We start from the raw sequence: 15,555 nt of genomic DNA on the forward strand, positions 1-15,555 counted from the left end.
TTATGCGTTTTTTTTTTTTAATTATTTTTTTTTATTTTATTCTGTTCTATCCTGTCCTATCCTATCCTGTTTTATTCCCATTCCCACTCCCCCCTCTCCATCCCCTCGTGACGTACCCACGCGCTGTGACGCAGACGCGCGGGGCGGGCTCTGTGTCCGCTGTTTGGGTTTAAACGCTGCAGCGGGAGGGGGGAGGCGGTCAGGACCGGACCGGGAACCGACAGATTCGAATCGAATCCCCGTATCCCGGCTCCGCCATGGTGGTGCCGCCGCGGCGGGTGAAGACGGAGTACATGAAGCGCTTCAAGGAGCCCAAATGGGAGTCGTGCGGCGCCTGCTACCTGGAACTGCTCCGGTACCGCCTCAGCCGCCGCCTCCTGGAGCAGGCGCACCGGCCCTGGCTCTGGGACGGGTGGGAGCAGGAGAGCGGCGGCAGCGGCAGCAGCACCGCGGGGTCACCTCCCCCGGCACCCGGCACCAACGCGGCCGCCCCGCAGCAGCAGAAGGAGGAGGAGGAGGAGAAGAAAGAGAAAAAGGAGGAGGAGGAGGAAGAAGAAGCGGCGGCAGCACCGGGCGAGACGGGACGGGAGAGCCCCGGTAGGGAGCGAGGGGGATGGGAGAGCCCTGGAGGGAAGCGGGGAGGGGACGGGAGAGCTCCGGTAGGAAGCGAGGGGGGAATGGGAGAGCTCCGGTAGGAAGCGAGGGGGGAATGGGAGAGCTCCGGTAGGAAGCGAGGGGGGAATGGGAGAGCTCCGGTAGGAAGCGAGGGGACAGCAGAGTCCCGGTAGGAAGCGGGGAGGGGAACGGGAGAGTCCCAGTAGGAAGCGAGGGGGGAATGGGAGAGTCCCGGTGGGCATCGAGGGGACAGGAGAGTCCCGGTAGGAAGTGGGGAGTGGGGCGGGAGAGCCCCGGTAGGCAGTGGGAAGCAGGGCACTGCGGGTCCGGGGGTGTCTGTACCGGGCTGCCCGCTGAGGCGGGGCCGGAGGCGGCCAAGATGGCTCCGTGGTGGCGATGCGGGGACACTCGGCCCCGCCGCCTTCCTCCTCGTAGCGGGGGGGGCTGCGGGGGTGTCCCGGTTCGGTGCCGGGGAGGTGCGGTGGGCTCCGCGAGGTGCCCTGAGACGGGGTGGGGGGAAAAGCGGGGCTGGAGGAGGGGATGTGTGTGTGTGAAACCCCCTCAGCTGCGGCTCTGGGGCTGCGGGGGCTCCTCCCGGGTGCAGCCGCTGCCGGAGGGGCCCTCCCGGCTCGGCCCGGGGAGAAGCCGGAGCTGCGGCATCGGAGGCGTCGGTTTAAAGAGCCGAGCGGTGGCACCGCTTGGTCCTGAGTCACAGCGCTTATGTAAAGCGTTGCCATGGCAACCCAGCATCATCCCCGCCGTTACATAAGCGGCTTGGATGGCAACAAGCAGCCGCGATTTGGTCTCTGTGCCAGTGACCGGCTCTGAACGCCATTCTTTCCTCGGGTCTGCTTAGTCTGTATCCTCTGACCCACTGGGTTCGGTTCTGAATGCTGCCCGAGGTTCGGCCTTAGGTTTGCAGACAGCTCCATAGGCTGTCTGCATACCAGCAGGTGTGGAGCTGGTGTTTTTAATGTAATAATAATTTTATTATTAATTTTTTTTTAATTTATAGAATCATAAACCCGTTTTGGTTGGAAAAGACCTTGATAGAGTCCAGTCATTAACAGTTCTACTGAGTTGAGTGCTAAACCACATCCCTAAGCACCACATCCCCACAGCACCTCCAAGGCTGGTGATTCAAGCATCTCCCTCCCAGCCTGTTCCAGGGCCTGATAACCCTTTTGGTGAAGAAGTTTTTTTCCTCTCTTGTAGCATCTCTTGATAACTTAAGAATTAACTATGTGGAGTGGGTAAACAGAACAGCACTGTCAAGCTTCCCAAGTTAGTATTTTTGTGTTTGTCCCACAGGATATTGTCTCTTACCTATAATGAAAGCAACCTTTGTCAGGCAGCCATTGGTGGGTGTTTTGCAAAGTATTTTAGGCCATCTCTGGAGCTGTTGTATAGTAGCAGAAAAAATCCTTGAATTTTTCAGTTAAGCCTCATGCTGCCCAGGGGGTTGTTCTGGGATTTAAATGGACTCTAGATGTCTGGAGTAGAAACACTCATCAGTTTTCCATGTCCTGAGCTTACCAGAATGATCTCTATTCTGAGACTCCAGGTAAAACTGCATTCATTGTCCTTAAGAATTCCAGGTTGTACAAAAGCTTGAGCTGTGCTGTCAGGTGCTGAAGAGGTGGTGCAGAGCATGGCAGTGAGTAGGAGATGTGTAGCAGAGGGAAGAAGCACTAAGGAATCACAGAAGAGCAGGGAAGAGTTTCATGGGAAAAGGCAGAGTGTGTCCTGCTGGGCAGTATTTGGGCCTGGCTTCTAGCAAGAGGTTTTTTAGGGGGAAGAGGAGGCTCAGGGGAGACCTCATCACTCTCTACAACTCCCTGAAAGGAGGTTGGAGCCAGGGGGGGGTTGGGCTCTGCTCCCAGGCAACTCTCAGTAGGACAAGAGATGGGCTTAAGCTCTGCCAGGGGAGGGTTAGATTGGATATTAGGAAGAAATTCTTTCCAGAGAGGGTGCTCATGCATTGGAATGGGCTGCCCAGGGAGGGGATGGATTTTCCATCCCTGGAGGTCTTTAAGAAGAGCCTGGATGTGGCAGTGAGTGCCATGGGCTGGGAACCACGGGAGGAGTGGATCAAGGGTTGGAGCTGATGATCCCAGAGGTCCTTTCCAACCCAAATGATTCTGGGATTCTAGGAGTGGAAGCTGCACTTCAGCTTAGCATTCCCACCTTTTCTGATCCAGTTTGAACACGTGCCAACCTTTGGGAGTTGTGGCAGGGACCAGAATTTTGTTCTAAGGGACATTCTGTTCTGTCCTTTGCCTGCTCCCTGCAGCTTTCCCTGACTCTTCTCTGAGAGGAGGTCAGGCTGGAGTTACTTGGTAGCCTGGTTTTGGTAGGGTCCATTTTAGCAGTGGATAAAAGCTTGGTAGCTGTGGATGTGCTGCCCATGCAGATGCTTTCTGTGGCTTTCCAGTGCCTGCCTAATGGTGTCCTCACTACTGGATCAGTGGGAAAGGGACTGGAGCAGCAGTGGTCTGTGACTCTGTGGGGTTTGGGGGAATTTATACCTGATGCAACTTTGCCATGGCTGCTGTAAGGGAATAACTAATATTTCATTATGTCCTTGCTACTCTACACTACAGTGGGGGAAAAAAATCTATGCCTAACCTTCATTTCTTTTGCCAAGTGGCTTAGGGTAAATATTTTTTTAAGTCCTGGTTGTATTTAAGGCTTTGCAAATCCTTAGCAAAAGGACAGAAACAAGTCTGCTTAGGCAGCTGGATTAACTGGAAATTTATTGTCTATTAGTGTGTACACTACTAGGTAAGCAGCTTGCTTGGCATTGGACAATTAAGAGGCTGTGTTTTTCTTTTGCTTGGTTGGCTAATTAAAACAAGTGGAGGAGATAACATTGAAAAATACTACTCTGAATCTTCCATTATTCATCTGCCATTTTTTTTTTTTTTTTCTGGAAGAACTTAATTACACTGAAGTGCTGTGGGTGTAGCTGAGTGTGCTCTTGCTGATGCCATCTTTTGTCTTCTGAAGCTGACATCCACCCACATGCTGCAGCATCCTGGCTGTTACCTGCCTCCTCCTCCTGCTCCCCTCTGTGCTCTGGGCACCCTGATTTCTGCCTGGGTGGCACTGGCACAGTGCTTTGGGCCAAGGTGTGTTTGGGCAGTGAATATTGACTGGCACCTGAGGTCAAGCCAGGTGAGGATGGGGGATGTGTGGGCACTGCTGCTGCTTTGCCTCATGGAGATGAATCCATGTGTGTGGGTGAAGCTGCTCCTAAACACTTGTAGTGTCTGCAGGGAAAGTTGGTGTGTGTGCAGCTTTAGGGCTAAGTGCTTTGTCACTGCTTAAGCACAGATGCCAAGGTGTGCTGGGTGGCACCTTTGGGTTGATCCCTTCTGGCCCTTCCCTTGCTGCCACTCTTTGTGCTTTAGAACCTGCCCAGGCACAGATGCCATCCAGCAAAATCTTGTCCTGCATCACCTGGTTTGGTTGACACGTCCTCCAAGCTGTCACCAGAGCCCAGGGGGCTGGGGAGTGACAAAGAGGAGCTCTTGGCAGCAGCACTGCTGTCAGACCTGCTGCTCCTGGGGTGACACTGCTGTGCACACAGGCAAGGTGAAGGCATCTTTCAGTCTTCATGGCTGCTCTGTTTTTGGGCTTTGTTTTTTTTTTTTTTTTGTCCAGAGGTCTCAAATGACAGCGGTGACAAGCTGGGATCAAAGCAGTTGTCACACAGCAGTTGACAAGTGACTGATCTGGATTAGTGCAGCTCAGCAGAAGATCAGATGTCAAGCTGGTTCCCTGATCTTCTCTGCCACAATGCTGCAGGTGTATCTGCTGGCCCAACAACACGGGAAGGAGTAAGTGGTGGGGACAACAGTGGCACTTGAGCTGCTTGCTGAACTCTCCTTCAAAGCTGCTCCAGTTTGTGTTGGTTGGAAACAAGCTGAGCTATCAAGCCTGGCCAGTCCCTGCTTTTTGAACTGTGCTGAAGAGGAAGCTCCTGGGAATCTCTTCAGCTCTGCTCATAGCTTCAATCCTGCCTCATGAAAGATCTGTCTTGAAGTAGGGATGCTGCAGTGTTTCAGCTCCATTAACTCCTTTCTACCCAGCTGTAGTCACTTCATCCCAAGAGCTGAGGACATTCCTGCCCTGCTTGGGAAGGTCTTTATGCTAAAGAAGGAAACTCTGAGCTCTGCCCATGGCAGTTTTAAGCACAAAGTGCTTCCCCTGAACCCAAGATGGGATAGGGAGGAGCAGATACAGAGAGGTGATGCTGTTGGCCCCTAGGAATCTGATCAGGAGGTGCTGATATTTGTAGTAATCTCTAGCAGAGCCTTTACCATGGGAGTGGGGTCTGCCCTGTAGAGCATGGCAGGGCTGTGGGGAGGAGCTCCACTGGAGATTTTCCTGCTTGGGTCTGGAGGAGATGAGCTCTGCAAGCTGGGCAGTAAGGGTTAAGTGACCTCTTTGGGGCAGGAGCTCATGGGGTGGGCCTGGCAGCCTTGTTCTGCCTGCTAAGCACTTAATCCCCTCCTGTGCATGAGCTCTGCTTAACATCCATGGTGTGGGTTGCAATGTTTATGGCTTTTCCCCCCTTCTCCTGCCTAATCCCTGTAATGCTGCAGCTGGGTGGTTCTGAGTTCCCAGGGGCTGCTGGAGCTGACATTGCATGGGAAGAGATGGGTGGTTGTGGTGGTTGTGGTGGTTGTGGTGGTTGTGGTGGTTGTGGTGGTTGTGGTGGTTGTGGTGGTGGTGGTTGTGGTGGTGGTGGTTGTGGTGGTGGTGGTTGTGGTGGTTGTGGTGGTGGTGGTGGTGGTGGTGGTTGTGGTGGTGGTGGTGGTGGTTGTGGTGGTGGTGGTGGTGGTGGTGGTGGTTGTGGTGGTGGTGGTGGTGGTGGTGGTTGTGGTGGTGGTGGTGGTGGTTGTGGTGGTGGTGGTGGTTGTGGTGGTGGTGGTGGTTGTGGTGGTGGTGGTGGTTGTGGTGGTGGTGGTGGTGGTTGTGGTCAGCCTCCCTGGGCAGCTGGGTCTCATTCCTTCCCTGCTATCAGCTGCTGATTTTTTTTTATTTTTTTTTTTACCTTCTCTTGAAAAGTGGTCCCTGATGAAGTGGCTTGGATACAAACTGGAGTTTATTTCATTTAATTCGAATTTTTTTATTTAGAAGATAACCTGCCTTGTGCCTTCACCACGGTGCAGCATTTCCTCTGGAACTGTGCTCAGGTCTCTGTGTGCCATTTACCCATATGCTTTCAGTGCTATTTTAGGACAAGCTGGCTCAATCATTTCTGCACCAGCTGGGATTATGTCCTAGTGAGCAGCATCCCCAGGCATGGCTGTTACTCTGATACAGTATATTGAAGTTAGAATAGCAATGCAATGGCAGAGGCCCCACTTTCCTATCATTTAAAGTCTCTAAATGCCACCTCTGTTGCTCCCTTTCCCTCTGTAGAGAAGGAAAATGCCATTTTCCCCTTGATTGGAGGACAGAACAGCTTCCTAAAGAAAAACACTTTTTTTTTTTTTTTTTCTCAGAGTTGACAGCAGTTTGTCCCCTTTCAGTGTTCTATTTTCCTGCTGGTAATGACCTCTCTTACAGAGAAGGGGACCCAGCCAGACTCTCCTCACCTGTGAGCTGTGCAGAGAGATGCATGAATCCTGTTTTCTGAGCTCTGTGCTGACTGAGCTGCCTTGGGAGAGGTGAAGCTGTGTCCCAGAGCCTGTGCAGTGCTGGTCTCTCACCACATTGAGGTCACTGCTGCTTGCTTCTTATCCAGCTTGTCCTACAATGACTGAAACTCTGTTCACCCCCTATTTAGATACATCAGATGCATTTGGGTTTGTCTTCTCACTCGGTCTCCCCTTTCCCTTTTTTTTATTTCCCCCTTTCCCTTTTTTTTTATTTCCCCCTTTCCCTTTTTTTTTATTTCCCCCTTTCCCTTTTTTTTTATTTCCCCCTTTCCCTTTTTTTTTATTTCCCCCTTTCCCTTTTTTTTTATTTCCCCCTTTCCCTTTTTTTTTATTTCCCCCTTTCCCTTTTTTTTTATTTCCCCCTTTCCCTTTTTTTTTATTTCCCCCTTTCCCTTTTTTTTTATTTCCCCCTTTCCCTTTTTTTTTATTTCCCCCTTTCCCTATTTTTTTATTTCCCTCTTTCCTTTTTTTTTTCTTCCCCCTTTCCCTTTTTTTTTGCTTCCCCCTTTCCCTTTTTTTTGCTTCCCTGACCAGCAAGAGAGAGGATGGGCAATGCTGGGCCATGTGGCAAAGCTTCATGTCTTACCCTCCACGCACCCAGCAAGTGCCAGGGATGCTCAACTGGGTGCTTAACCAGTGTGCCAGGGGGTAATTCCCATTTCATCAGGTTGGGTGTGTCCTGGCTTGACTTACCAAATCCTAGTAATTAGCAAGAATTACTGTGATTTTGTCATGGGATTGGCAAATGCTTCTGCTTTTAACATCAGAGTTGTTGTGAGCAAGCCTTAAACTAAGTGAGCTCCTCCTGCACCAGGGAGGGAATTCCCTCCGTGCAGAGAAGTGGGGGCTGGAAGTGCTGGGGCTTGGGAGAGGGGGAGAGAGCTTGGGAGAGGAGGAGAGCTTGGGAGAGGGGGAGAGATCTTGGGAGAGGGGGAGAGAGCTTGGGACAGGGAGTTTCAGTTCTCAGGGAGAGTCCCTACCACAACCAGAAACTGAAGGTGTGGCAGAAAACTTGCAAGCTCAGCAAGTTTGTGCCAGAGTTTGGATGTGTAGCACTGGGAGTGTCTGGCCCAAGGCAGGGTCTGATGCTCAAAGGTTGGATACTTGAAGGCAACCCCTTACTGCTGGGCTGCTTTGTGTAAATCAACTAAGTCTACCTAGACTTCAGCAAAGCCTTCGACACCGTCTCCCACAGCATTTTCCTGAAAAAGCTGTCAGCCCACAGCTTAGACAGGAGCATCTGCGCTGGGTTAGGAACTGGCTGGAGGGCCGGGCCCAGAGAGTGGTGCTGAGCAGGGCTGCATCAAAATGGCGGCCGTGGTGTCCCTCAGGGATCAGTGTTGGGCCCAGTTCTGTTCAGTATCTTCATTGATGATTTAGATGAAGGGATTGAGTCCATCATCAGCAAATTTGCAGATGACACCAAGCTGGGGGGGAGTGTGGATCAGCTGGAAGGCAGGAGGGCTCTGCAGAGGGACCTGGACAGACTGGAGAGTTGGGCTGATCCCAAGGGGATGAGGTTCAACATTCCAAGTGCCGGGTCCTGCACTTTGGCCACAACAACCCCATGGGGAGCTCCAGGCTGGGCACAGAGTGGCTGAGAGCACCCAGACAGAGAGGGACCTGGGAGTCTGGATTGCCAGGAAGGTGACCATGAGCCAGCAGTGTGCCCAGGTGGCCAAGAAGGCCAATGGCATCCTGGGCTGGCTCAGGAACAGCGTGGCCAGCAGGTCCAGGGAAGGGATTCTGCCCCTGTGCTCAGCCCTGGGGAGGCCACAGCTTGAGTCCTGTGTCCAGTTCTGGGCCCCTCAGCTCAGGAAGGAGATTGAGGTGCTGGAGCAGGTCCAGAGAAGAGCAAGGAGGCTGGGAAGGGATCCAGCACAAGTCCTGTGAGGAAGGGCTGAGGGAGCTGGGGGTGTTGAGGCTGGAGAAGAGGAGGCTCAGGGGAGACCTCATCACTCTCTACAACTCCCTGAAAGGAGGTTGGAGCCAGGGGGGGTCAGGCAGATATCAGTAGGATAAGAGGGCACAGACTAAAGAATTTTTTCCTAATATCCAACCTAAACCTCCCCTGGCAGAGCTGAAGCTCTGCCAGGGGAGGTTTAGGTTGGATATTAGGAAAGGATTCTTTGCAGAGAGGGTGCTCAGCCATTGGAATGGGCTGCCCAGGGAAGGGGTGGATTCTCCATCCCTGGAGATATTTCAAAAGAGCCTGGATGTGGCACTCAGTGCCATGGGCTGGGAACTGCAGCGGGAGTGGATCAAGGGTTGGACTTGATGAGCTCTGAGGTCCCTTCCAACCCAGCCAATTCTAGGATTCTATGATAAATCCTTTCATTAACCTAAGGCTTGAGAGTCAGTGATCCTTCAGATCACAGCATCTTCTGGTGCACCTCTGACTTGCCCAAACTACTGCTGCAAATTTGCAGGATGGAAAATGAAAACAGGGTTTTGTGTATTTACTTATTTATAAAGCCACATTCCACTGATGTGAAATACTGTAGCTTATGGAACAGTTGTTTCTCTGTCTTGTTATTATTTAATGTCTTACACAATGCTGATTCAGCCTTCAGTGTTATCTGCATCTCCAGTTTAACAGTAGAAACACTTGGAATTCTCCCTTACAAACCTTATTCTGCATGCCCAGTGCTTGGAGGACCCTTGCAATGGGAGGTTTGATAAGCACATGGTGGGGAAATGAGCCTCAGTGTTGCCTGTGTGGAACATAAAACATATGTGAAGTAGAACATGCTTCACAGAACAGGCAGTGAGGGTGATGCCTGTCACTTTATCTTTGCTTCATCTGCTCCTCCTTTAACAGAAATCCACCATCCAGATGTGTGTAGAGTCAGGAAGCTCAAAAATGAGGAATTTTTCTTTCAGTGGAAGCTTATAATAGGAGAGGTTTAATATTGCACATAATCTTATCAGGCTCCATCTCTGACTGGCTGGCAGCATCTCCATGGCATTCAGCATTCCATCTGTTTGCTGTCTGAGAGATGGGAAGATGAAACAGTGAGGACGTGAGTTCCCTGGAAACAGCCTTTAAAATTCTGCCTGGAGCTGTTGGTTATCTGTAGCCTCCCTCAGTGAAAGGCATATTTCAGTCTGGATGAAATATTTCAGGGATGGGCTTGGAAATGATGCAGTCACTAAGGAGAGACTGAAGGCATTGAAGCAAAGTGGATTTGTGTTGCTAAGGAAGTAATTTCTCCCATTTCTAAAAAAAAACCCAAAACATCAGTGATGTACCAAGGAGGCTCTGCAAATCAGACATTACTATGTTGTCACTGGGGGCCTAAAGCATATTTTCTGTCTTTTTAAAAATTCTTTTTTTAGAGAAAGAAAGGGAAGATCAAGAAAAGCAGCAGAGTGAAGAGCAGGAAAAGCCAGCAGGACAAACTTCTGGGAAGGACACAGAGAAAAGCAGCCGCAGGGGACCCCGCTCGAGCCGAAGTGCCTTGTCCAGTCGGAATGATCAAAGATCAGCCAAAAGTCCCCAAAAGGCAGAGCCACCAAAGGAGAACAAACACCCCTTTGCTCTGTATGGGTGGGGGGAAAGACAGACAGACACAGGCAGCCAGAGGACTCACAATGTCTGTGCTTCTGCGTCAGCAAATGAAGTAAGTGAAAGCTTCTGCTTCACTACAGGGCTGTGGCTACTCAGTGCCTGCTAAGACACGGGTCCAGTGTCCTGGTAAAACTTCTCAGGGATGCCCTGATTTGAGTGCATGGAGGTTCTAACAATAATTTATAAAACAAAAACTCCAGTAATCAACCTGAAGGGGTTTGGCACATTTGAATCAAGCAGCCCTTAGCTGCTAATCAGTTTTGAAGCTTCCCAGCTTTACTAATACTTGCAATTTCTGACCAAAAGTTATCTTGTTCATGAAAACAACAGCAAAAGCATCAGGCATTTAGCAGCCTGTTCCAGCAGGGAACTTTTTGCTGACAGCAGGATGGTGGCTGATGGGTGGAGGGGTGATGTGTGTTATCAGGATAGCACTGATGTACTTCATGTGGACATGAAGGGTTAAAAACAGACTTCAGTAGACAGGAGCCAGCCCTCTCCTTCAGGAAACTGACATTTCCAGGGCTAAGCATCATGACATGGACAGCATGAGATTCTGATGGACAGCATCAGAATTCTGCTGTGGTGGGGTCTGGCTTTTTTTCTTTGCTAGCAGCAGAGCACTAAGGTTGGAGTGTTACAACAGATCCATTTGCTTCTTTCCTAAAACATCATAATTAATGTATCCCTGCCAGTGCCTCATCTTTATTTGACTGCTCATGTAGAGTCTGAATCTATGACCCAAGACAGGATTAAGCTGGGTGGTGGTTTTGTTGTACAAGGTCAAGCTGACTCCTGCTGTGGAAAGAGTTTGAAGCGAAGTCTGGTCCTTCCTGGACAGCTCAGCCTTGTGAGGAAAATGAGTCTTGAGTTGCCCTTCCTGATCATGGGTCCTGGACTGATCCTGTGAGCAGTGGTGGAAATAGTTGGTGCTTTATGTTGAAGCCTGATAGAGGCTGATGCCCAACTATGCAGATATATTTCTACTTTCTAAGATTTTAAAACTTTTTTTAATGCTAGAAACAGTTACAGAACAAGTCCTGAATTTGTAGGGAAGGGGCAAGACACTTTTGAAACACTATTTATCTATTCCTTTGTCACTAAGGGTGTTACTTTAGGTGGGAACTACTTACTGCCTGGCTGGGTCAGTTTTCTTGCATGTTTGAAAGGTGTTGCCTTCCCCAAACTGACACAGGAGACTTAAATCTGGAGATAAAAGCAAGCAAAGATGGAAGCTGGCTCTTAAGATTAAATTTGGGGAAAATATGATCATTTTTTAATTTAAAAATGTAAGCCTGGTGTGCCTGCAGCATGTTCTCAAAATTAAGTTCATCAGAGTAAGGAGTCCCTAGGGGTTGGTGTTACTACTGTGGCTTGGGTTTTAAGGGATGCTTGGGCATATTCAGGGATGTTTTAAGATTTTTAAATGGTAGAAATGGGAGAACTGATGTTTTTAGAATGCTAGATTGAGAAACAGTCAAGATTTTTGAAACGGCTGAATAGGGTGAAGCGTGGAAGATAATGCAGAACAAAAATTGAGGCCTTTTTTTACTGATGAAATTTTATGTTTCTCTGAGTGATACAAATCACAGAAGAAAAGATCAGCTTGCTAAGCAACCCTTGCTGCTTCAGGCTGGGGATTGGAGCAAGTACCACATGAGCCTCAGCTTTCCTGGGGGTGTTCCTGGGCCCTTTTCCTGCTGTAATTCTGACTCTGCTCTTTCAGATTCACGAATCTGCTCTGCGAGCAAAGAACAGGAGGCAAGTGGAGAAAAAGAAACTGTCTCAGAGGAGAGTAAGATCAGCAGAAGAGAAAGGTTGGCAGATGAAGCCCTCCCCAGCAGACAACCCGTGGATGACAGAGTACATGAGATGCTACTCAGCAAGAGCTCGGTGAATTTGGGTTCCCTTAAGCATCTTCAGAAGAAATTCAGCATATCAGGACACCAAGGACCCAAACTACTTATGCAAGGGTTTTATAGGGAGTTTCCAGCTGATAAATACTTGGTACAATGTTTTTATCTTGGCTACCTACCTCACACTGGGGTGTATTGTTGGAGCCATAATGTTTGAAGAGGCTTTGATAGCTACCCAAACTTTGAGACCATTCCCCTTTTGGGAATCTTTCTAATGCTTCAGTTGACTTCTTGTGGGGGTGGGAGGTGGGGAATCTTAGCACACAGGGAGTCAAAGCAAACACTTTTTTTTGATCTTGGTTACAAATAATCCCTTATCCCTCATTTAAAGTCCAAGTCATGGGCTGGTGGTGTTGGGGAAAGACTTTTAAGGGTGTGATGGAGGTGCCTTTGCATTTGCAGTACTATTTGATTTAATTCTTCTACCAAAATAAGTACATGAAGACAGGCAACAGGAGGGCCTGTTGGTCTGGTAAACAGCACTAATAAATGTAGATATTAATAAGAATATTGCCTGGGTAGAGAAACTTAAAAAAACCCAAACAACAACCAACCAAACCAGACCTTGTTTGAGTAGTGAATTTGCTAACAAAAGAGCTGTTTGGAAACTCACTAGCATAAACCACTCATTTTCAGGGTAAGAACCAGTGACAGGGTTGTGTTGCTGTGCCTGGACCAGCAAATAACTGGTGTAGACAATCATGATCTGATGGCTGCTGCTCAGGAAGCAGTTGCTTGTTCTATCAGCATCAAGTTGTGCCACTCTATGAAGCTCCTGGTGACACTTCCTCTGTGTTTAACCCTGGAAATGTCAGTTTTCCTGAAGGAGAGGGCTGGCTCCTGTCTGCTGAAGTCTTGTTTTTAACTCTTCAGAATATCTGGTTTGCTCAGTGGAGGGTCAGGGTGCAATAGGCATTTTGTTTGGTACTGTACCTGTGAAAGGTTTGAAACTTGAAAAAATTGTGCTGGTAAAACTTGCAAATGAAATCCTGAGGTTTCTGCCTCTTGAAATCGGTGCAGGGCTCCTTGCTCTAGGGGGTGAGGGGAGGAAAGAGAGGTGAACCCTCTACTCAACAGGAATATCTAAAGGAGTCTGAACATTCCCTGTGTAGTTCCTACTTCTACACAGCCAGGCAGTTTTTGTTTGTGAGATCCTTGGTGGTTTGTTTGCTTTTTTTTTTTTTTTTTTTTTTTTTTCCCCTGGAGAGCTGCTGTAAATTAAATATTTCAGTTTGATAACTAAGCTTTAGGCAGATTATTGCTGTAGCTGTGAAGTGCAAAGTTTTGTTCAGCTGTGTTGTGTGTTAGTTACCCACGTTGGTTATCTCAGCTCAGTTGTTTTTGAAGCTTTGTGTTTTCCAGACTGGATCCCTTCCCACCCAAAGCACACTTGCACTTCTGCAGCAGAATCCTGCACAGCTCTGAGCTTCATCCCACGATCTCAGTGCTCACTCCTCTCACACACTGACACAGAAAAGTTTGAAGGAAAATGAAATGACAGAAAGTGTAAAGAAAAAACCATGCAAAGGGACCAAGCACTGCTGCCTCCTGGTGTTAACGTGGTTACATTGCTAAAGGTTTTATTAATCTGGTTTAATCTTGCTAAAATGTCCTAGAATCCATGAAGTGATAATCTGGTATTTGTAAAGCTGTAAAAATACAGACAGCTCTTGTTCAGGCTACCTAGTAGAGATCTTTTAACTCTGGGGATGCAAAGGGAGTGTGTTTTATACGTAATGAAACTGCTGTAATGCAATTTTAAAATAAACTACAGGTTAGAACTTATTAGAACTTTTAAACAGTGCCCAGAAGTGAGGCAAACTATTCCAGAGGCTGCCTATAATTTTCTTTTATTGTGTTTTCCTCTTTAAACAGCTACTGTAAATATGCTGAAGTTGTTCTGATGCTGTTTCAGTTCAGAAACCCAGCTGAGCTGTGAGCAGCAGTGTCAGAGCATTAACTCAGATTTTCCACAGCCTTATTATTCAGTACAACCACTGCATCTGGGCACATAAAACACCTTCCTGGGTTCTGTAGGATTGTCAGGATTCACCTTGCTGTGCTTTCAGAGTTTCTGCAGCCCTCTGTTCCCACTGAGAACGGAGGAAGCAAGATGGTTATGTGCCTGCCTTAAATACCCATTTTTATATAAAATTAATCTGCTAGAAGCTGGTCTGTGAAACACCTACAGAAGGCTTCAATGTCTTCAGCCTTGGTTGCTAGATACTAAATTTAAACCAGCTGAAAGAGTTGTTCAGGTGTTCTGCAGAGCATGAAAATCTTTAAGAACATCAAGGTTGCTGTGTACTGAGGAAATGATGGAATTCTTATCCTTGTCAAGAGCTTTTTTCCCAGGAAAACTGATGTGGGGAAAGGCAGCAATGACACCCACCAGGTCACCTGAGCCACTCTCATGCTTTTGCAAAGAGCCTGTAGCTAAAATAATCCTGGGTGCTATGTTGGTGATATCTTGGTTTAATATAATGCCTGAAGTGAGGGGTCAGTTATTCTGCAGATGGGGCAGCCTTCCTCCCTTTGGGCATTATTTGGCCAAAAAAACCCAAAAAAAGGCTGGTAAGTTTTCTTACATGTGGAATAGCACAGGTCTGATCACTGCAAGCTGTGGATGCCAAATAGTTGATATGTGCCAGGCTAAAAATCTGGAAAAAACATTTTTTTTAGTGCTTTGGTGTTAAATGAAAAGCCAACTGACTTGGAAAGCCAAGCTTTTCAAGTGTGAAAGCTTTAACTATAGCCCATAAATTCTCATAGGAGGTGGCTTTTTATTTTTTTTTTCATGAAACTGGACTCACTAAAATGGAAAACGTTGTGACTGTCACCCTAGGAATGGAGGAAGTTCTGAACTTTATTTTGCATGGACTCTCGAATTCAGACCACTTCTCACTGGTTTAAACTTTGTAAGAACAGAATAAATACTCAGTTGTCCAAAGTCTTCATTAAAATAACTGCTGCTTTTTGGTTTTGGAAGTACTTAGCTAAGTGAAACAAGGCTCTTAAAAATGTGTGATGCTGCAATTTTAGTGTTGTGAGGACTTGTGTTCACACTGTAAAAATGTCACAATGAGAACTGCTTGAGACTGTCCCCTGGAACACCCAGGAGCATGCCTGCTCAGTCACTGCTCTCACTTTACAACTAGGAGTTAAGTTTTTTCACTGGAAGCTGAGACAGTCAAGGTGACAGCCAAACTTAACAAAAATGAGGGACAGACCTGAATTTTTTTGCTAAGAATTTTATCCAGGTAGCAAATGCACATTTTAATCAAATTTTTAACTTGGAAGGAAGTCAATTCTCTTTTTATGGTATAATGCAGTGCCACTGAACTATAAAGGCCTGACTTTTTTTTTTTTTTTTTTTATTATTATTTTTACTGTGGTAGGGACCAAAAGCTAGCAAGCTGAGGGCCTTGTGTGTGGTAACCTGGATATTTGTTTATTTTCCAGCTCAGTTAGTGCACTCAGCAGAAAAGCCATATACAGAGCCTGATTCAACACCTTGACAGTAGCCCCTGTACAACAAGGGGTACAAATGAAGGGGAAGCTGCCTCAGCTATTGTTAGTACTGAATTCACTTTAAAAAAAAAAAAAAAAATATATATATATATATAGGGAAATACCATCTAAGCTTGAAGCAATATGTGTTTTTTAAGGTTTTTAAACAGTATTTGTTTTTAATGCTTCTGTATGGTCTATATTTAATAGTGTGGTGTCAACTTGTAGCTGTGAATAAAAAGAGTGACACACAAAATGCCCTGGCTGCTTG

The 15,555-nt window shown here is 47.6% G+C and overlaps 1 protein-coding gene across 1 annotated transcript; it reads left to right on the forward strand.

Annotated features, from left to right (window-relative positions):
- Positions 1-146: 146 nt before the first annotated feature.
- On the forward strand, positions 147-15,540 carry CCSAP (centriole, cilia and spindle associated protein). Its single transcript, XM_071738952.1, has 3 exons — positions 147-597; positions 9,627-9,910; positions 11,585-15,540. The coding sequence occupies exons 1-3, from the start codon at positions 258-260 to the stop codon at positions 11,753-11,755; spliced, it is 795 nt and encodes a 264-aa protein (XP_071595053.1). The 5' UTR covers positions 147-257; the 3' UTR covers positions 11,756-15,540.
- The last annotated feature ends 15 nt before the right edge of the window (positions 15,541-15,555 follow it).

Source organism: Heliangelus exortis, chromosome 3 (genome assembly GCF_036169615.1).
Source record: "Heliangelus exortis chromosome 3, bHelExo1.hap1, whole genome shotgun sequence".
Classification (NCBI taxonomy): Eukaryota; Metazoa; Chordata; class Aves; order Apodiformes; family Trochilidae; genus Heliangelus; species Heliangelus exortis.

What these genes read in the sequence shown, in the direction of transcription:
- CCSAP (XM_071738952.1), top strand. Translation starts at nt 258, where the DNA reads ATGGTGGTGCCGCCGCGGCGGGTGAAGACGGAGTACATGAAGCGCTTC. An exon ending in GACGGGACGGGAGAGCCCCG is followed by an intron (nt 598 to 9,626) that starts GTAGGGAGCGAG and finishes TTCTTTTTTTAG; the next exon opens with AGAAAGAAAGGGAAGATCAA. An exon ending in CTTCTGCGTCAGCAAATGAA is followed by an intron (nt 9,911 to 11,584) that starts GTAAGTGAAAGC and finishes CTGCTCTTTCAG; the next exon opens with ATTCACGAATCTGCTCTGCG.